Source organism: Lytechinus pictus, chromosome 14, assembly GCF_037042905.1.
Source record: "Lytechinus pictus isolate F3 Inbred chromosome 14, Lp3.0, whole genome shotgun sequence".
NCBI lineage: Eukaryota > Metazoa > Echinodermata > Echinoidea > Temnopleuroida > Toxopneustidae > Lytechinus > Lytechinus pictus.
In genome coordinates, this window is record NC_087258.1 from 6442873 (window position 1) to 6466214 (window position 23342).

General features: G+C 37.0%; 1 protein-coding gene across 1 annotated transcript in view; it reads left to right on the forward strand.

The window, feature by feature from the left end:
- Nucleotides 1-6579: 6579 nt before the first annotated feature.
- Nucleotides 6580-23342, forward strand: part of LOC129276713 (BLOC-2 complex member HPS3-like) — a 30304-nt gene continuing 13541 nt past the window's right edge. The window contains exons 1-9 of the mRNA XM_064109489.1: nt 6580-6688; nt 10627-10872; nt 11393-12188; nt 12932-13038; nt 13601-13785; nt 14408-14518; nt 15429-15565; nt 16229-16480; nt 21402-21519. Coding sequence (XP_063965559.1) covers nt 10659-10872; nt 11393-12188; nt 12932-13038; nt 13601-13785; nt 14408-14518; nt 15429-15565; nt 16229-16480; nt 21402-21519 — 1920 coding nt within the window. The 5' untranslated portion in view covers nt 6580-6688; nt 10627-10658. The remainder of the gene's footprint in view (nt 6689-10626; nt 10873-11392; nt 12189-12931; nt 13039-13600; nt 13786-14407; nt 14519-15428; nt 15566-16228; nt 16481-21401; nt 21520-23342) is intronic.

The window sequence follows — 23342 nt, forward strand, 5'->3', positions numbered from 1 at the left end:
TCCGCCCCTGACCATAAGGCTGGCTTTAACTGTAAATTGCAAACCAATCACTTTAGTTTCGATTTACTGAGGCTGCCGTTGGACATTATTTTCGAGGAAGCGACAGATGGTATAGCGCCGATATTTCCATGGCCCTGGGAAGCGGGGGTACTGAAGCACCCCCCCCCAAAAAAAAAAAATGCCAAAGGGGTGCTGCGTGTATTATTCCATAGGCAGCACCCCCAGGTATTCTGGGAGATGTTTAAAATGGAAATAATGTAACCAAAATGACCTTCATTTTGTAGTAAACCTTTTTTTCCCCCTTTTTTTTGCTTTCAGATTTATATCAGCAACCCAGTCATTCGTTCTTATGCAGGGTCCTGAATGTTTGGCCCTCACTAGAAGGCCTGATTATAAAGAAAATATATTTTTTCACTTGAGTATTTTAAATTCCGCAACGTAGAGTAATAAGGAATAAGTGAAGGAAGAATATTATTCATCTATTATTGCATTCATATTATTATGTGTATGCATATGTTTTTTTTAAGAACAACTTTCCGTCGTTTGAACAAAAAAATAAATAAATAAACTAATAAAAAAAATCGTGCCCAGGGCATTAGTGCAAAATGAAACTTAAGTTTATATAGGCCTATATATATATATATTGATCGGGGGAGGGGAGGGGGGGGGGGGTCAAGCACCTTTTTGTGATCATATATTTAACAAAACAAACTGGTGAAAATCAACTATTTCTTTTTATATACACAACAAAAAAAGTAAGTCCCCCCTTGAACAAACATCAATAATTTCCGAACCAATGCGAGTTTTTGATATGTTTTTACATGAGCGTGTAGGTAATTTTATAAGCTACCCTCTGAGTAAATGTTATGGACGTATTTTACGTCATGCTTCAGTGAGCACCGTCGGAAGGCAAAAATGTCACTTTTCAAAAGTCACAAGCCAAAAATCACGACTTTGATTCCATTTTATTGGAACTGATTCTACATTCTCAACATGAAAAACAGTCAGAAGGCTTGTAAAAGGTACTTTCTAAAAGACGATACAATTTTTTTGGCTAAATTTCACGGTTGAATAAACACAAGTCCAAATTTGCTATAATTGGATTTTTTACACATTTTCATCAATAAAAATGATAGAATATGATGACAGTTATTTTTGGGAAGAGTATCTTCAACAATATTCATCGTTTCACGGTTCAATGAACATTTATTGAAAACAAAAAATACGATTTTCAAATATCATAGGCAAGTATTGTTTCATTTCGGTAACTGGAAATGATCTTTTCTCAACTTTTTCGTTATGTTCATGACCAATTAACATGCTTCAATGATTCAAAGGCGTTTAATTAAATATCCACGCTTGAATGAACATGTGGAATGTGATTAGCTCTTTTTTACGTTATTGGAAAAAATGCAATTTGTAACTATGGATATCTGTCACAAACCTCCTTGCATAGTTCATTTGATTTGATTTTTATGAAAATCCCGATGTTTAATGCATCAGCGAGCACACAATATTCGAAAATTATGCAAATGAGAAGAAAGTTCAAGACCTTGGCCCCACTCTGTGCCGTATCGAATTGTTATTTTGGTGTGCGCGCCTTTTGGATAGTGTTACTCTGAAGCCATGTGCGAAGTTTCATGAAATAACTGTTGGCAGAAGTAACAAAAACCGTCCATGAAACAAACCCCTTATTTCATATTTGTTAAGATTTTGACTTCATCTCTCATAGACTTGTGTACATTATGGGTGCATATGTTTAAGAATAAGTAACCCCTTATTCAATATGGTGAAACTTTTTTTCAAGGCTGTCTTTAGCAATGTCATTTGGCAGTAATGTTTATCAACCTATGGGCAGAATTCTGTGCAAAAATGAAATCGATTTGTTTATTTACGGATGAGTGAGCACGCATCAAAGTGGGAAAATGGGTATTTTCAATGTCACAGACTCATTTTAAAGGGTAATAAGGTGAATATTGGGGGCAAATTCGGTTTCAAATGTGACTTTAATTGCTGTTGTTTTTATCATCCATCATTTCTATCACCACACACTTTCCGAACTTTTAACATTTTCATGGTTGAGCGAGCACATTCGAAAACTTGGGAATGAATACTCTTTATACTGCATAAATGTATTCTTTTCCTAACAATTTATCATGATCAGTTTAATTTATGGACAAATCAGTGGTGGATCCAGAATTTAAAAATGGGGGAGGGGCCTATAATCGGGGGAGCCACCAACATTTTCAAATTCTAATATGACCTAACAAGTTGTAGACGATACTACCAAAAAAACTCTATGATGATACGTCACAATACAGGGGCCGCGGAATGGTTTTCAAAGTGTGGGGGAGGGGCTGAGCCAAAAGTCCCCCACTGACCATGCAAAAAATCACAATCGTATGGTCATTTTTACATTTTTGTACATGCTTTTGGAAAAAAAAGTGGGCCCCCCACCTCGCTTCCGCGGCCCCTGCGATATTGTGCTCACTCAACCATGAACATACGATATCAAAATCGTGTGTGGAGTGGCTAAATGATGGATAGTAAAACAGCATAACACCATAAAATTCACCTAAAAACAACTTTTGCCCAACTTTGTATTTGCACAATCTGAAAAACGACTCTTGTGACTTTCAAAAATGGTCATTTTTAATTCAATCTTTAATTACTCATGCATGACTCGACCGATCAATCTCATTTTTCCCCAGAAGTTGCTTAATAAGTGTAGAAAACCTCCTACGAAATATCATATCTCAAAATAACTCCGTTCAAAAGTTACAGCAATTTGATTTAGGGGGGACTTACTTTTTTTGTTGTGTATATATATTGACGTGAAAATGTGACATTTTATGCATTCGAGCGCGAAGTGCAAGTGGATTTTCATTTTATATATGATTTGAAATGATTACTTTTTGCAATTTCTCTCCCTCTCCCATTTCCCCATCCTTTTCTTTACCCTAGGCTATATCAATTTCCTTCACTTTTCTTTTCACTTTCTCCCCTTTCCCTTCATTTTCATCTATGAATATGTTATAATTTTTGCAAACATGTTCGGTTTGGTCCTTGGAAGTCGGACCTTTATTGTATCATGCACTGGCGGATCCAGGGGGGAGCACAACCGGCCCTTGCCCCCCCCCCCCGGCTTGAGAGGCACAATTAAAATTTGTAATGTAAAATTGCCGTTAAAACAAAAATGTGCCCCCCCCCCCCTATTGAAAGTGAAGACCCTTTTTCCCCCTTTTTTTTTTGCTTGTCAATTTTTTTGTGTGGACAAAATCCCCTTAGTGTTTGGTTAAAACCTTTTTTCTTTTTTCATTCGCTTGTCAATGTTTTCATCGCCGGGAAAATGTGCCCCCTCCGCTTTGAAAAACCATGGATCCGTCGTATCATGTATCTATGTTTTAAACCGAATAGATAAAATAAAATAAATTAATGAATAAAATGTTCATTCCCCCTCTATATTTCTTTCTTTTCCCTCCTATTTTCTATCCTTTTTCACTTTTATTTCCACATCCCTTAATTTCCTTTTCTTTTCTCTCTTACTCTTCCCGGCTCCTATCCTTATATAGGCTATTCTCTATCTCTTCTCCTTTCCAGTCCTCAACCGCGTAGCCAGGATTTCATTTTGGAGGGGGCGGTAAATGCGAAGCGTGCCAACACTTACAGAGCGCGCGAAGCGCGCTCCCTATAGGGGGTGGGTGCACTGGGTGCAGGGAGGGGGAGTTTCCCCCTCCCGCGCGAAGCTTTCGGTGTTTCACAAATTAAAATGAAAAGGAGCCGTCTCTCTTGTCTCTAGTACCTATATCAGCTCCAATTCAGTTAACTATATTGTGATTTTGAACCTTGTTTTCAAAAGTGATTGTGAACGCCCAAAAAAGGGATAAAATGGAGGAAATTAAAATAATAATTACCCCACGAGAAGCGCGGAAGCTAAAGCATTTTATTTAAAAAAAATTTGCAAAGAAAAGGGTGCTGCAAGAAGGGTATATGCCGAGAGGAAGATATTCTTCCCTGCGCAGAGCAATGAAACTCTGATATTTCAAAGGGCGGACGTTTCATCAAATGCAGATATCTCTAATACCCCATCGGCTCTAATTAAATTAATTATTGAACTTCATTACAAGGAAAATAGTGCGCAAAAAGTTGAAACTTCTGTGATTTATTGAAATTATATAAAAAAGGATGATGTACAATTTCTTAGACTTATCCTGAAGCGCGATTTTGAATGATAAAAAAACGTAAGTGGCATGAAGTTTAATAGAATTCGATAAAAAATATTGTACTTTTTTTTATTTAATACGACACGAATCTAAATATACCTTCCTCTTTTTATATTAGGAACCTGTTTGCCCCCAAATTATGGTTGTTTAGTAATTAGCTGAAAAGCAGGAGAAGTTGCCAAATGGAGGTGACGGCAGAAATTGATATAAAGATTTACCCGCCCTGAGCCGACCCGACCAGAAGTTGCGCGATCAATTTGGAAAAAAGAAATAACTTCATATACTTCGGCCTAACCTTACTCTAATTCCATGCCCTTGAACTTTAACCAGCAAGAAACATATAGCTGAGGTGGAAAACCAGGGTTATAGAGAAAGGGCGAGGGAAACAAAGGAGAACTACAATAATGTCATTTAACCGCGCTCAGCGCGGAAGCAAAATTCATATATATAAAATTAGAGCAAGAGTGAAGGGGTTTCTTTTTTGAGAAAAAAAAAGAATAAAAAGAAAAACCCGCAACAAAGCCACTTTTCTTCCCTTAATTTCCTCCCTTCGCTTTTCCTTTTCTCCTCTCTCTTTTCCCTTCTTTTTTTTTTCTTGTTGGGGACTTTTTTTTTTTTTTTTTTTTTTGGGGGGGGGGGGCGACCGCCCCCACTGCCCCCCTGGCTACGCGCCTGCCAGTCCTCCATTTCCCTTCGCTTCTTGCAGGGGGGGGGGGGGATGGCCCCCTCGCCTGCCCATCGGCTGTGCACCTACAGTTCATGATTGTGATCGACTAAAACTAGAAAATATTAGTTCTCATAGAAAGTTTGGTGTATAATGCACATGCAAAATAATTTTCTGAGAAATGAGAAAATGACACCAAGAAAAATAGGAAAATGAACAAAATAAAGACAGGAGCTCTGATCGCATATACGTGACTTTTCAAAATTTCAAGTCCACCCCAGCTACTAATTAGGTGTATTTGAATGAAAAGAGGAAAACTCAAACTATAGCTTATTAGGCCTATTGTATAAACGCTGACAATTTCGAATTTCCTCAAAATTTGATGTAAAATGAAGTTATGACGTTTAAAGGTCAAGTCCATCCAAGAAGAAGGTTGGTTTGAATCAAAATCAAACAAGCATATACTTTTCTTCGAAATCGGATGTAAAATAAGTTATGACGGTTTAAAGTTAACCGCTATTTTTCACAAAACAGTTTTATGCACAGCTCAGTGATATGCAAATTAGAGAGTCAATGATGTCCACCTCTCACTATTTTTTTTTTTATTGTTTAATGAATTATTCAATATTTAAATTTTAACAGATGTGGTGATAAGCCAAGGACCCTATTTTGTTTGAACCACAAAATGTTATGACAATGGTTATTCCATTAATAATAACGTTTTATTTACCCATGCAGGGTAGCCACTTCATTTAGGAAACTGCTCTACCAGCGGGCCCTGCATAACATAATATGTTATTATTACCCTTCTCCAATCTAAATGCTGAGCAAGGTAGCAAGAAGGCATAAGGTCCCATTTTATAAGTCTTTGGTGTGACTCGGCCGAGGATCGAACCCACGACCTCCCGTTCATGAGGCGGACGCTCTACCACTGAGCCACCATGCTCACATGTTTAGGAAGGAATCAAACTTTTCAAATATTTTAAATCAAATCATATTATTTCCACAACTTTACGGTTTCACATCATGACATTAAGGGGAAAATTAGAATATTTCATATTTTATATAATAGGCCAAAGAAATAGTGAGTGGATGACGGTCTCCAGTCTCCTCATTTGTAGTGACCCCTGAATATTACTGTTTTGTGAAAAGACATGTCATATAACCTCATCTTATCTTGCATCCGATTTTGATGAAATTTTCAATGCTTATATTGTTTGATATTTCTCTTTTTATTCAAACCAATTTTTTGTTGGTGGATTTTTACCAAATAATCATAGTGGGCCTAATTTATATGCACATTCAAGGTTGTGATGGAACCGATGACGTCACCTACTCACTATCTCTTGTATTTTTACAATATGAAATATGAAGTGTTTTTTTTTCTCTCATTACAATATGAAACAATTTTATAAGGTTTGACTCCTCCCTGATCATGCCATTTTTGCAACTATTGTGATTCTTGTTGTGAAATCCTTATACGGTAGTGTGACAAATAGTAAGTGAAACCATATTGCTATATCATTTTTATTTCACATCCAATTCAGATGTAATATACAGCACTAATTGATTATCTCTTTTTATTCACAATAACTTTTTGTTGGGTACCGGGGGCCGGGGGGGGGGGGGTACCGGATGGACTTGCCCTTTTATAATCATGGACCACCAACAACCGCAAAATAAAAAGGAAAAGTCTGACTAAAGACTAACCTTCGTGATGGACATAACAAATATTGTTTGAGGAAAAAGGAGGAAAACATCTTCATACACGGTCTAAATTTTGTCCTAGTGCCATACTTTGGTTAGTTGTATGTATATGAATTATGTATGTTGATTTTATATGCTATTTATGTATGTTCTTTCTGTCCGTTTAAGATTGTTTATGTCCGTGCGTGAGCTCATTTCTGCCTGGCCGTGCATCCGCCGCCGAGCCTTGGCCCTGGCTTGGCCTTGGGGGAGGCGAGTGCTGCACTGCTGGGGCCGCCGGACTCGGCCCGGTGACGGTGTGACCATGAAGCTATTAATAATAGCTTCATGGTGTGACTGTGAGTGTAACACTAACGCCTAACGGTAAAAATTAAGTCAAAGACTAAGTTTAATACAGTCAGTGTGGGGGTAAAACCACTGGCTTTGCATTTTTAGGAAACATATAAACAGTAGAGGCGCTGGTCCAAAAATTGGGATTGTCCCAGAAAACAACTTAACAAGGATATCCTCACTCCTCGGGCTCATCATATTCATATAATATAAACCAAGACAAATCATGACTCATGTCTTGATAAATTGAGACTGTCCTGTCTATGGGGACGTTTTTTTTTCACTCCCCCTACGGCAGTACGGGACAAAGACGTCAATTACGGGAATTGAGAGTGCCAAGTAGATTCAGTGACCGTAATTCCCCCTCAGTTCACCATCTATTTTTCATGACTTACTGTCTTCCATTAATGAAACCTGATATGTTTACATTGACTAGTGCACTTGATTGGTGTCGGCACTTGACAGGTGAATGAAATTTACTAGATTTCTTGTGTGAAGAAATCTGTAATAACTGGGACAATCCCAATTTTCTGACCAGCGCCTCTACTGATAAACTAATAAGTTAGGACAGGAATAACCATCTTTTCTCGTGATTCCTTTATGCATTTATTTCTCACATTTATTTACTAATAGTTTTTACCATGGCCATGCATCATTCATCATTTTCATGAATAAATCATGATCATTTTTAATGGCAACATTTTTTTAACATTCTCATCTGATTATTTTTTTGTCCTAGATCTAACGACAACAATACTGTTAGAATCTAGAAACGGTTTACTTATCACAGACTGACATGACGGATGTCAGCCATGCCCATGGCTAACCTATCCTATTAGGCTCGGAATGGTGGAGGTTCGACTGACGCGTAACTGCACCATCTAAAAGGGTGGGCTATTATTGGCTCTCTTCGATTAGATCAACTCCTTAATTCCTGTTTTTGAGGGAGAAAGTCGAAGCATGTGAATGAAAATTAAAATTTTAAGAATATTTATCAGCATAGGCCTGGAGACTAGGGGCCCGTTTCTCAACACCTGGACAAATTAATCATATCTTTATCCACCAACCACGGAGTTAGTTCCATTCTTACTAAACCTGTATCACGAAAGGCTTCCTAAATAGAATACCTTGATATCGATACTATCGGTAAAAAGAGCAGACGAGACGTAGCCTTAGTCACAAAATAGCATAATTTTCAAAAAGAAAATTTATGACAAAATTGCAGATATTGTGATGAATTGGGAAATACATCTTTTCAAAATAATAGCACAGGTGAATTATGCATCGATCATACATACTTAGACCATGAAGACTGGAGCATTCAATTGCTGAGAAAATTAAATTATGAATAATTCAATTTTATGACTAAAAATCACTTGTGAACGTTGAGATGGGTACCCCCGGGATATCCAATTTTAATAGTTTACGAAAGTAAACCATAACGATTTTCTTTGTAAAATGATGATAATTATACGGTCTTTTACGATTCCAAACGTCATCAAAATATAGTTTAACAAAACACTTTTAAATCTTTGATATATCACCGAAAGATACGATATTTGACAAATTATATGCATAAATTAGAGATAGAATTTATCCAACTGTTTAATAATAGGGGTCTGAAAACAACAAATACGAGTCCAGTTATGGATGGCCTGACGTGGTAGAATCTTTATCGATTAAATTTTTTCAAAATGAATGGTTTTGTGGTGTTTTACCAACAGTTTTTATAGTTTATTTGTATTACAATTATCAAATGAATGCATTATCCCACTTGTTTTTTTATGTAATTTCAACCTCTATGATTGATAACGTAAGATTATAATTTTAAAATTTCTTAACACTTTTGCACGTCATAGTCTACCCACGTGATGCCACTACGTCATTAAGAAAGAAGTTATGACAGGTTCGGAGGTGTCATAAATATTTAGTGAGGTTGTTATACCCGATCTTGGTAAAGAGGACTATGTGAAACGGTTAGCGGACAAGTAGCTCACTGTCTCCGATTTAGTCAAGAAGTTAGACTTATGACAGTGTTGAGAAACGGGTCCCAGAGGTCTATACCAGTTTCTAATGTGATTTAAAATCCAACATTTTTATTCCAAAGAGCTAGTGTGGTGTCGGGTTCCATCGATCGTTCGTTGTCATGTTTCTATTGCAGCATATTCATACGAACGAATGTGCCAGCCAATCACCTTTGTGTTACCATATTGTTTTCTCCGTCAAAAGGGGGAATTGAGGAGTAATCAAAGAGGGTATGGTAGCGCACCTTTTTCTCCATAGACGCTGTTTTCGCGATGCAGAGGTACCAGAAATGTACCTCAAAACACCCCAAAATTATTTTTTAAATGGAAATTGTGTACGGTGTACCCACCTCAATTCTATGGATAGGCTATCCCTTTTCCCGGTCCATAGTTGTAGAATAGAATTATGATTCAAGCTGGTTTACCCTGAAAAAAATGATGAATAGAGTCAGGTACCAATGCGCAGGCAGGAATTGCAATTGCTCATGTACTATATGCTCACGCAGAGGGGAAAAGACAAAATGGGGAATTCTCTGTTTTTAAACTCTGCCAAGCAGTACACAAAAGCATCGGTACCTGTTTGGCCATTTTATGCATTGAAGAGATTGAATGCTGATCTATTCATCATTTTTTTTCAGAGTTAACCAGCTCAAATCATAATTCTATTCTGTGGACCGGGAAAAGGAATATCCATAGAATCAAGATGATTGTATAATTTCCATTTTTAAAATAATTTTATTGGTGTTTTGAGGTACCTCTGCATCGCAAAAATCCAATAGTTTATCTATGAGCGCAATTATCTTTGTCATTTCCAAGTCCAACAATACATGAGCATGATGAATTGAAGTGGTCAATATGGTCATGATGTCAATCCTAGCAACATAAACAACAGTTTAAAATATCAATGATCAAAGAGGAAAATGCATTGTTAATGATGTTAGCAGCTACTCTCGTAAAAGTTACTGCCATAGACTACTAGATTCTAGAATTCCATCTTGTACTGCTCTCTGGTTGAAAAAAAAGGGGGGGGGGTGTAATAACCATCAGCAAATCGCAGCCTCTGTGTTAAGTTCCTTCAGCAAGAATTCATCCACAGTCACTGTGCTGCAATCTACCCAGGTGAGCTGGGGTATGGCAAGAAGGAATTCCTCAAGCTATGAACACAAAATTAGTAGCCTATCTAAGCCGGAGTAATCGGCATCATTAGCACCTAATAAGGTGGATACGTGCTTAATTTTTTTTCTACCTTTTTAATCATGGTTTTTTTCTTAGGAAATTGCTAACCTCATACAAATTATTTTATAGATAGGTCTATTCAATTCTGTATGAATGTTTGCGCATTGTGATTGTGTACAAAATATACACTATATTTTTAAATTACATTCTGTGTACTTTGGATGAGATATCCAAACCCCATCCCCTCCATTCTCCCCATCTCCATTCTTATCCTCTTTCCTCCTCTCCCCTTCCCCTCCCTCTCCCACTTTGCTTCCCCTCCTCTCCCCATCCCCTCTTCTTCCCCTTTTCTTCACCTCTTTCCTTCCCTTCTCCATTTCCCTCCATACCTTCCCCTTCATCTTTTTCCCTCTTCCCCTTTTTCCCTTTCCTATCCCCTTTTTCATGAAGAAATGGGACTTATCAGTTGAAAACAATGAGAAACTTTCAATTTATTCTGCAGGGCCTATAGAGCAATAAAAAGTAGAACCAGACATGGTCCAGGTACTATCCTGTCACCACTTCAAGTCTCAGACTGTTGTGAGTCCAAGCCACGAGCCTCACATCATCTTTGCTTCAGGAAAGCACCTCTTTGTGGCTACATCGCATCACACAGTTGAGGTGTACTTGCTTGATGGATCGGACTGTACCCTCGTCCATATAGTCAAGACTGCTGGCCTTGCATGGAAAGGAGCATTCTGTCTACCTGGTGAGAGATTCAAATATAACCTTATCACCAGAGAAAAGATGATGAAAAATTCTTTATCAAAGTCAAATCTGTTGTGTAATTATTTAATACCTCATTTAGTCAACTTATATCTTGTTAATATTTTTTTCCCACTTATATTTAATATGGTTGCATTGCTTATAAATGATTTATTTTACACTAGATCTATACTTGGACAAAATTCATATTCATGTGGATTTGTAAATGTTCTTCATATTACAGAAGACTAATGTAAAAAAAATAATGTACTCTGATCTTATTATCCTTTTGAAATTTGAATGATACTAAAATGAAGTTTTTAACAGAAAATTAAAAAATGAACTTGCTAATTTGACAATCAATTGCAAGACTGATTGATTGATTTTTAAACCAAATATGAACCTTCAGTTGATTTGAGCTCAGTGAAATCCGATAAGAGTTGCTACACAGAAATCTTGTAAGACATTGAAATTGCTGTGTCCCATGGACCTTCTTATATTGAATAAATAACTTATTATTCCAGGAAATTACATACTTCTCCTGGAGGACGAGGATGGCAAGTTTAACAATGTGAGAGCTTACTTCAACTGGGATCAATGCAAAGATACAGATGAGTCAACCAAAACTAAGTCAGGTTCACCAACCAAAGTAGTTCCAACTGAATCACAGGGCTTGGAGGTTGTTGAAGTGCGCCCCAAGCGTCATGTGCAGTGTTTCGCTTGCTGCAGTGGGAATGGGAACCTGGTCTTGGGCATGAGGGATATCATCAGCATTTACCGATTACTTCTCCATTCCGGCCAGCGCGAATTTAAGCTTTTCATCGATATCGTCATTGATGGCTTCAAGATAGCCAATGTTGATATCTGCGGTGCCCATCTTGCCTTCACGTCATTCCATGAAGCCCACGTCCTCCGCATCAACTCCCAGAAATTCCACTTATCCTGTGCTGCAGATGGTATCCCGGCTGATTCAGCAAGTGTAAGAGCCACAGGGTCGTCGAAGCCTTTGGAGGGTAAGTCCCACACGTGCAAATCTGCGTTGGATTCTGTCCCGGACCCTAAGCCATCGGATACAGAGCAAGACAATTACTTTGTCAATGATTCCCATTTTATTGAATGTACTTTTGATGCCAGGAGTCTGTCAGTGAGACCCTCTGAGCCGTCGGCAACTCACAATCGAATAATTCTTCCAAGTATCCTTGATGAGGAGTACCTTAAACAGAAGGGCGGTCCTGCGGAAACCCTTGGGCCAGTCAGCAGTATTCCTGGCATTGCACCATTCAAAGTTAGACATGCTGAGAAGGCCAAATCAGGAAAGAGGTAAATGAATATACATGTTTATACAATCATTTGTGTCTTTAGATAGACACAACAAATAAATTGACAAATGGAGGCTTAAAATCAAAGTTGGATAATCATTTATATTGTCTGTTGTGATGTTGTGGCCCTTATTTTATTTTTATTTTTTTACTTCTCTCATTTCTATATTTCTCTTTACTCTTGCCATAAAGGCAAGTTTACCGCAAAAAGTACTTGTTCACTATTCAAGAAATGGTGTCATTTTGATAAAATTTTGTACTTAGGGTAGCCTATATTGTGCAAAACTAAATATGGTTGATTCCTCAAGGGAAATGGGATTACCGTAAATGGCAACAAATGCTGGTTAATCTTGGCTGCTGGCTGTAATAGTCAAACCTGCTTAAGTGATCACCTGTCTCAAAAGGCCATTAACTTTGTTTCCCTTGATAAGTATCCCCATTTAAACATGTATCAAAGTAACATGTTCATAAAGACCACCTGCTCAAGACTATTTTTTCTTGTGTCCCTTGGATGGTCTTTTATAGTCAGGTTTCATTGTATTTAGTTGTTTATTTAATTGAAACAATTGATTGTTAAAGGTATACTGTATTCACGCAAGTCTCAAGTTTATTATATTTCTCTTCAATAGATCATCTTATTATAATAAATATGAACAGATGATTGCATAATATTTTGCATGAAAAGAAACCACAGGAAGTTTTGGAAGGCGTTTATGGTATTAGCTCCTTATTTTTCAACCTTAGGTCCAGCTCAGAGAAAGTTCCATCCTATGTTCATCTGCTGTACTGTAGGTTTCCCAGTACAGAAGCCGGCCTCATGCTCGCACAACTCCTGCCTACCTACACAAAAGGTATTGACATAATATTACTATGGTTTAGGGAGGTGCCCTTGCTGCTGTACATGTTACGGACTACTGTTTTTTTTCCAGACTATTCTCTAGGTTTTATCAAGCACACACAACTTAATATTTCACTCTTACATTTCAAGTTAAACAATTTAACACTTTAAATTTCATATATTATTGTTTTCAAGGAAATCATTAAAAAAATGGAATCAGTTTCCCCAAAATTTCAGTCACTACTTCAGTCTTTCCCATCCATCTTTACTTTTGTACTTTTTCACACACACAGAGAAGAGAGAAAAAGAGACAGAGGTGATGCAAAAGAAAGAGATTGAGAAAGAGAGAGTATGAATTATATATCCTTTATCATGTTTAATAATGGGACTTGCTATATTTCCTGTTTCAGCCTTTTCACACTGGAGAAAGCTCAGAAAGAGAGGGAAAAAAACGAGGGGGGGGGGAGAAAAAGAGTGAGTGAGCGAGAGAGAGAGAGGGGGGTGGGAGGAGATAAATATCAAAAGCATAGCCTTTGTCATAATTGATGAGATTTCTTTGTGATGTCCTGTTTCAGCCCCCTTTACACTGGAGAAAGCTGCATCGGCACAAGCACAGACTTCTGAGTCATTCCACAGTCGAAAACTACTTGGCATGTGTTGCCTCCTCAGTACCCCCAAGCAGGGCCTGGTCTATGACGTCACGGGCCAAGTTAGTCCCCTCTCTTGTTACCTGTATACGGGAGAAGCCATATCTTTGCAGGTAAGTGGTGGATACATGTAGTTTTTGCACCCCCCCCCCCCACCCCGAACTCAGGCATTCTTGGGGCCATTTCATACAGCTATGGTAACTATGGAAACAGCCATGGTAACAAAGCTCAGCAGCCAATCACAATCAAGATTTCCATGGTAGTAACAATAATGGCATAGTTACAATAGTTGTAAGTCATTGTGAAATGGGTTCCAGGGGCTACAAACCACTGTGTTCAATATTTAATGGTGATTTGTTCCTTGTAGATTGAATGTCGCATTGAGTAGGCATCTATATATTGCTGTCTATCTAGAATATTCTATTCCAATGCAGAAAATTTTTATCATTACATTTTCTCTAGCTCCAAGTGCTGTTTCCAGTGCCCTTTGCATTAAATTATTGAATCCTACCCATTTACCCACTCAGCATCAAGTGCATTCACACTTTGATGAATGATATTTCTATGTCATTGAACAAGTCCAATCTGGCACATAGTATACTTCAATTTTTTTTGTTATTCGTAACACAGGTATTCAGTGATTTTCACTGACTATTTCTGATTGGCTCAGAGCAAATTTGTCGGGAAAATTAGTGACAAGATGCTTTATGAAACACTCCCCTTATGTTTCCACAGGCTGGGGAGGATTTCCTGTATGCTGCTTCATCCAGCGGCCTGGAGACCTACTCCCATAGAGTGAGTGCAGCCGCTATCTACAATAAAGAGACATTCGATTGCAAGTCTAATGTGAGTGGACTCCCTTTCTCTAATCTTACTCCATAGCTTTATAGTGATATCTTTTAATGTTTACTTTGTGTATAAGTATATATCAAAGACGAAGCAGAGGCCAGACTGTCCGAGGCCAACACCAAAGATGAGGCCAAACTGTAAGTGGCCAAGACCAAAGACATGATCAGACTCTCTGAGACCAAGACCAATGACATTATCAGACTGTTTGAGACCAATACCAAAGACATGGTCAGACTATCTAAGAACCAAGGCCAAAGACAGGGTCATATTATCTAAGAACCAAGACCAAAGACATGGTCAGACTGTCCGAGGCCAAGACCAAAGACATGGTCAGACTGCCTGAGACCAAGGACATGGTCACCAAGGTCTTCTGAACCCCAATCCAAGGACTTGATATCTGAAGCCAATTATGAGGCCAAGGCCACAGTTTTGTCATTGAGTCTGGCCTCAAAGGAGCATAAATTTATTGTAATTTGAATCTTTGGTAAAGATCCTGTAATAATCAAATATAATTATACTCCCCCCCCCCCCTCAAAAAAAGAAAACTTTCAAAACCAAAGTGGCCTTTAGATTTTTTTTCATCAGTTTGACCATTAATCAGATTTGAGTGCCTTCTTTAGGTTATGGTAAACATTTTTCTTAATAATGGGCCGTTAAATGCTTTACTTGTAAATTATGTTAATATAAGAAAGCAATAAAATAAAACAGTAAAATCTTCTTTAGCAACCACCTGAATAGAAAGACCACAAATTATTTTCCCTTGAATAATGTTTCACATTGAATAGTATTAGAGAAACCTGTCTATGAAGAACACCTGCTCATAAAGACCAGATTTCTTGTCTCCCTTGGTTAGTCCCTATAGACAGGTTTCATTGTATAAGGATTGTATCTCTACCTCTCCAATTAGGCTTGCCCTGATCCGACTACGGACATCTGCCTAGTAGGACTGCGGCCATTCTTGAGTGTTCAGAAGGTGGTGTCATGTGACAGTCATGTGATTCTCCTGTGTAAGGCACCCAATGACCAGGGAGAGGAGTCGGGCAGGTGAGTCCACCTGTCACTTTCTAATAAACATTAGACCCGGTGGCTGTTTCATAGAGCTTTTCGGAAGTTACGCATGACTTGTCCTTGACTTTATGCACAACTGGTGACTCTTTCTTGTGCTAAATGATGTATCCCTATGTAGCTGACTTGGCATCTAAGAACATCTTCCAGTCATGTGTAAAGTCGTACATAACTTTACGCACAGCTTTATGAAACACTACCCTGCTTGCCAGTCATAGCACCAAGTTATATATTGAAACTAGATTCCATTTTAATAAATTGATTCATGAAATGTTATTGAAATAAGTAATTGCTTGTGTTCCATGATATAAATTATCACCAAAGCCTTAAACCTGGCATTGTATTTTGATATTCTGTATGATGATATACAGTACATTGTGTTATCTTGCCACTGCAGGCAACCATTGACATATCATACGAGATATACATCATTTTAAACAATTCATATTCAGACAATTGATGTTCTATCATTTGTAATGGGTGTCTCGGCACTTCAGAGGTACAGAATTATTTTCACTAGCATATGTTAAAAGCTACTGAAAATCCTTGCATCTGATTGGCTGAGAGCACATTATTCGGTGAAAATCAATGACAAGACTATGTATGACATTCTCTTCTGTATTCTTTCTCTTTCAATCCCAGTGATTGGAGTGTTTATGTTCTTCAGAAGGCCCCAGCCTCCGACCTCCTCGAAGACATGATCGAGCTTGCGACAGGTTTCCGACAAGCAAGCATCTCGGCCTACCAGCATCTCATCATGGAGGCCCATCTGATGATGCGATCCAAGATGCTCCAGTGTTGCCATGGCGATGAGGAAGACGAGACTGAGGAGTACAGAACAATCGAGCATCAGTATCGAGAGACGAGTGCTCTTCTTGGCCAGATTTATGCGCAGTAAGTCACTTCCTCATGATGCATTTTAGGTCTGCATGTAATTCAATTTATTTGATGCGAAAATCATTAATATTTTTTGTGAGATTTTTACTTGTAATACATATATTTATAAGCTTATGGTGTGTTTTTATGCAACCAATTTTGTCAAAAATATTTCTGATTTTTTACAATGGAGACAGACATATTTCTAGCTGTTGTACCATTCTTAATTTTATTTTGTATTTGCATTTGTAATTACATTTTTATATCCCCTGCCAGACGAAAAAATAAGTCGTGCAGTTCAAACTACTACCTCAGTTTTTAACCAATTCTCATGACATTGGTATTGATGTAAAGATGTGCGAGACATATTTTTTTCTGTGTTTGTCAGAAATCATGTTGCCATGGTAACAATATGATATGGCAAAAATTGGGTAAAATAATTGCAGTTTAATTACTTCATCACTATTCAACCAATTCTCATGAACTGTGGCTCACACATGGGTTACGAGATAAAGATGGGCAAGACACATATCTTGTGTGTGTCGTAAATTGTGTTGCTATGGTAACAACATATTTTTTGCCTAAATTAGGTAAAAATCTGTCGGTTTAAACTACTTGATTAGTTCTCAACCAATTTTCGTGAAATTTGGCTCACACATAGGTCTTGGGGTAAATGGGCAAGACATACCTTTTTCCATGTGCTGGAAACTGTTGCTATGGTAACGGCAAAGGGCCTGGGTATTAACAACCTTCAGTGATAGTTCTAGTTATTCATTCATATGTTTATTATTTTATTATATTTTATTTCTTTGTTGTTATTGTTTTTTGGGGGGCATCTCGCATTTTGTAACCTTGTCAATAAAAATCTTCTGTGTAAATTACCTCAGATGAACAGCAAATGTGAAATAAAAATGTTACAACTAAAAAATAATCATGCTTCATAGATATTGAATTTAATATTGTTGATGCAAGGTTTTATTTGTTCTAACAGACTTTTAAGTCTATGATAATGGAATAATCACGGAGATATGTGAATGAATTGTACTACTACTGTTTTGAGACAGGGGAATACATTCAATGACTTTACCTCGTACATGCTTCAAAAGATTTTGCCCTATTGTTTATGAAATCTGTATTCTGTGTTGTGTGATGATTTATCATTGATAATGGTAAATGTTAATTATGTCAAGGCATGTAACATTATGCAATTAAGAATAAAAAATGGTTTGTACATGTAACTTTGTCCAAGATTCAAAATGAACATTGCATATTTATCTACAGTCATATCATGATTATAAGGTTTTAGATCAGATATGAATTGCCAGAACTCCACTATTTTTTATATAAAAGTTTTAGGTACTTTTTACTGAATTACTATGCTCTAGAAAAAGATCGATATGCCTCTTATCTTGTCAGAAACATTTTTTTCTTTGAGTAAAGTTAATCCCTCCCTTTGAAGAGCAATGGAGATAAAATGCCTAACTCAAGGGCGTAAGTGCTGAAGCAGGAATCAAACACATATGCATGTACCATAATAGGTTTATGATCATTTGGTCTACAAGCAGTCAACCGCGTAGCCAGGATTTCATTTTGGAGGGGGCGGTAAATGCACGCAAAGCGTGCCAACACTTACAGAGCGCGCGAATCGCGCTCCCTAGGGGGTGGGTGCAGGGAGGGGGAGTTTCCCCCTCCCTTGCGAAGCGCAAAGCTTTTGGTGTTTCATAAATTAAAATGAAAAGGAGCCTTGTCTCTAGTAGCTATATTAGCTCCAATTCAGTTGACTATATTGTGATTTTGAACCTTGTTTTCATGAACCTTGTTTTCAAAAGTGATTGTGAATGCACAAAAAAGGAATACAATGGAGGAAATTAATATAATAATAACCCCGCGCGAAGCGCGGAAGCTGAAGCGTTTTATCATTTTTTTTGCCATGAAAAGGGTCCTGAGAAAAGGGTATTCTCAATGATATATTGAATACTTCCCTTGGAAAGATCAGATTTGATTCCAAACAATTTAGCGACAGTGCACATATTTAACTCGCAAAACAGAGGAGAAGAAGTGTATATGCCGGGAGGAAGATATTCCTCCCCGCGCAGAGCAATGAAACTCTGGAATTTCAAAGAGCGGACGTTTCATCAAATGCAGATATCTCTAATACCCCATCGCCTCTAATTCAATTGAATTTCTAAGATTATTGAATTTCATTACAAGGAAAATAGTGCGCCAAAAGTTGAAACTTCTGTGATTTATATTGAAATTATATAAAAAAGGATGCCTAATTTCTTTGACTTATCCTGAAGCGCTTCATTTTGAATTATAAAGAAACTTAAGTGTCATTCAAAATTTCAAACTGAGGGCGCAAAACAGGACAGGAGATGAATGTGCAGGGAAATGACATGAAGTTTAATAGAATTTGATAACAAATATTGTACTTTTTTATTTAATACGACACGAATTTTACACCTTCCTCTTTTAAAATTAGGAACCTGTATGCCCCGAAATTATGGTTGTTTAGTAATGAGCTGAAAAGCGGGAGAAGTTGACTTTATGGAGGTAACGGCAGAAATTGATATAAAGATTTTACACGCCCGGAGCCGACCCGAACAGAAGTTGCGCGATCAATTAAAAAAAAAGATAACTTCATATACTTCGGCCTAACCTTACTCTAATTCCATGCCCTAATATATACATTTGAACTTTAACTGGCAAGAAACACATATAGCTGAGGTGGAAAAACAGTGTTGGGAAACAATGGAGAACTTCAGTATTGTCATTTAACCGCGCGCAGCGCGGAAGCAAAATTCATATATAAATTTAGAGCAAGAGTGAAGGAGTTTCTCTTTTGAGAAAAAAAAAGAATAAAAAGAAAAAAAACACAAAGCTACCTTTCTTCCCTTTCCTCCCTTCCCTTTTCCTTTTCTCCTCTCTTTTTTCCCTTCTTTTTTTTTCTTTTTGGGGACGTTTTTGGGGGGGCGACCGCCCCCACCGCCCCCCCCTGGCTACGCGCCTGCAAGCAGTTAGTCTACTCCTCGAATAATCTTGACTAATCTTTGTCTACACTACAGTTGGTCTAATACCCACTTTGTAGTCTAATTCTCATTTAGTCTAATGCCCAGTTGGTTTAATTCCATTATTCTTACTTTGTCAACTTGATCAATAAACTGTTCATCAATTTTTTTATTCATTTATTATTCATTCGGCACTTGAAACATAAAGCACATCTAAATCATATATACTAAAGTGTTGTTAGACTAAATGGAAATTAGACAAAATAATAATGGACTAACTAGCAAGTGAACTAAATTGTTAATACACAAACTGGTTGTTGACAAACTAGGATTAGACCATGTGGGATAAGACCAAATGGAAATTAAACATTTTTTTTAAAATAAACTAATGATCCGACTAAAGTGGAGTTAGACCAAATGGACTTTTGACAAATGGGCTAACTAGCAATTGGACTAAATGGTCTATACATAAGCTTGTTGCAGACCAACTCGGATTAGACCATGTGGGATGAGACCGAATGGAATTTAGACCAAGTGAGTGTAGACCAAGTTGCAATTTACCCCATAATCCACTTGATAGATCCTGCATGTATCTGTAATATTGCCTTTTAAGCATTATCTGCTCACACTGTAAATAAAAATATATATCTCCTGCAATGAACAGTATATCTGGTCTTGTCCAAATGTTACTTTTGAGCAAACATTAACATTCTGTTATTATTCTATTAACTCTCAAGGAAATATGGCCATTTACTGATAAGGAATAATAGCCATGCTCCTACATCAGTCTTTATGATGCAGTTTGACATCCTTTATGATATTGCCTTTCCTAATGCTGAAATTACATCTCGTTTTAAATAGAAGGCCATGTAATTGTTAAGCATTCTTCTATTATTGATATTCTATAAGCTATCAAGAAAACATGACCTTTTTCTTATGGGGACAGTAGCTCTACTACACACTTATCTATTCACAATGTTCTATATCTTCTACATAATAATTGCATGTATACATGTGACTTATTACACACAAATTGAACATACTGAAAGAATTGTATATACTTTTCAAATGGGCATTTTAACCTTTTATTATAATTCTTGTAGTGTTATTCTTTTGAGGTATCAAGGAAATATCATTTCCTTACTGAAGAGAGTAATAGATCTGTCCTTCCATAACCTCATAATATTGTTGGTTTCTTGTTGGTGAAGGCAAAAAGAAAAAAACAAATAAAGCATTCTAACAGAAATACAGAGATTACATGTATTTCCCAGCAAAGTAAAGTGTGTTCACATATATTGGACAATTACTTTATAGTAGTTGATAAAAATCTAAATACTTGAATGGTGAAGTCCATAAGAACCACTTTAACGTTTCATGAAAGTATGTTCACATTTTTGGAAAATTATACAACAGTAGTAAATAAAAAGCTTCAATTGAATGATGAAGTACAACATGAGCATGAAATGATAACAAATAGTATTTATTTTATTCTAATTGAAGTCATTCAAAACCAAATGAAGATTGAATATTTGTCAGGCTGGAGTGTTTTTTTTAAATGAAATGTGTTAACATTTCCAGGTTAAAATAATGCTTGTAGGTTAAAGATTATTTTTTCTTTCATAAGTGAACATTTAGGACTTTACTATCTGTATTTATCTGTACATGTACAGTACACGTATACAGATCCTTAATTCCTATACAATTTTATCTCTCTTATGATCCATTGTGCATGCTAAAGAAAAAAGAAAGAACTGACACAGTTCTCCCTTGTGGCCAATAAAAACAAAATCCCAAATCTGTAATCTCTGGTTTTCCCTCGTGCAAACATATACGCATGCAATAGAAAAAAAGAGAAGATAATAAATTGACACAGTTTTCCCTTGTCGACCATGAAAAAGCCCTAAATCTGGGATCTCAATTGTCTTCCCAAGGTCTACTAATGCCACAGACTCGTCGCTTGCTGTTCCGTACCTCACGATGTCTGAGCATTCTTTGTCAGAGGTGTTAGAGGCAGTCACTGGATCCTTCACAGAGCCTTTCATACCAGAGGTAATTTTCACATCTTTTGAGTAGTTACAGTTGATACAGATCATTCAAAACTATGGAAGGCCAATACTGTCATAATTTACGATCTAGAAGACATGCAGAAGTACTATGAAAGGGGCGTGTCTGAGCATTCTATCTCAGAGGTGTTAGAGGTAGTCACTGAATCCTTATAAAAAACTTTCATGTTAGAGAATTTCATATCCCTCAAAGAGTTTCAATTGATATAGATCATACCTAACTATGGAAGGCCACTGAGAGCACATCTTGAACATCTTACAAAGCTTTGATTCTAGAAAGACTCGTATTATACAATGACAGATCAAACAGGAGAATGTAATAGATGAAATTTGAGCAAGAGAGAAGAAATACAACATTTCAAAAATCCTTCAAATATCAAACGAGAGGTAAATTTCCCTTTTTTCTTGCAAAAGAGGGGAGACACATTGGAGTAAACGATGAAGGATGTTTCTTCAAATAAGCAAAGGTTTATTTACTGTTTAAACACTCTTGTCTGAAGTGCTCAAGGCTACTACAATAATCCTTCACAGAAACTTTTCTACAGGAGTTGATATTTACCTGGGCCACGTAACATAAAGCATAGCGATTGATCGTGGGTCTGATTTTACAATTGATCATACACAATAATCAATGTAATCAATCATAGAAATCATTCTCACGATCATTCGCTTAGGTTTATGTGAACAAGCCAAGGCCATGATTTCATAGCAGGAGAGAAAAACAAAAATCATTCACTCAAGCTTCGTAGCAGAGCTTATCCGCTCAGAATTCAAACATATAACACTAAAAGAAAAACATTGATTCAGACTTTTGGAGTAAAGATAATCTCTATTTGTAGAATGGGAGTGTTGGGTAGGAGGATCATTAATAATCAGATTTAATGGTTGCTTGGTTTCTATTGTAGTTAAGATACATGTAAAGATGGCGCTCTTTCATTGTAATGAGCTTGCAGACAATTACTATGTGAGGCATTCTTAAGGAAATATTTGGTCATCAAAGCAGCATTATAGTTTTTGTTCTCACTATCAATATTTTTATTAAAGTCAAAAAGATTTGTCACCCCCCCCCTAGAAAAAAGGAATGAGACATTGAATTTTTATTCTTTATTCTTGATTTACTTAGCACTTTCTAGAATAAAAAAAAAACAGTATCAACAAATTGATAACAAAATTAAGAGGACAAAGACTACAACGTTGCAATTTTGTTAACAGTTCATGTAGTGTAACATATGGCGACCATAGTAAAGGAGGAGAGGAGACAATGAATACAAAAATTATTCAAACCACCCCTGATCATTAATCTTAAACATTATTCTTACTCAGTCCTTGACAAGCGCTCAATGGAAATCTTATCCGTAAAAGAGTTATGTAATATAATCCCATATCCCTTGAGGCTTCATTCGCCCATGAGTAACATTAATGTGCTTTGTGAGATGTAATCCTATCTATCAATTAGTGGCATGGGGGTATTTTGTCACTTTGCCACCAATTCAGAAGTCTACATCAGGGCCCTGTCACATAATGCTTAGTGATTGATTGTTGAGCTGATTTTTACAATTGATCATACACAATAGCTTATATGGAATCGATTGCAGAAATCAGCCTCACTATCAATCGGTAAGCTTTATGTTACAGAGCCCAGGATTGTCCTTGATGCCCAAGAGTTGCTCAAGTAATGTGTCCTTCCTTTGCAGAATACTTTGTAAAGGGTCTGTCACACGTAGGGTCCCTTGCAGATAGAGTTGCAATTAAACGCAAATCTAAAAATCAATTGCAACTTGATTTTAAACCAATGACATGCATACATGT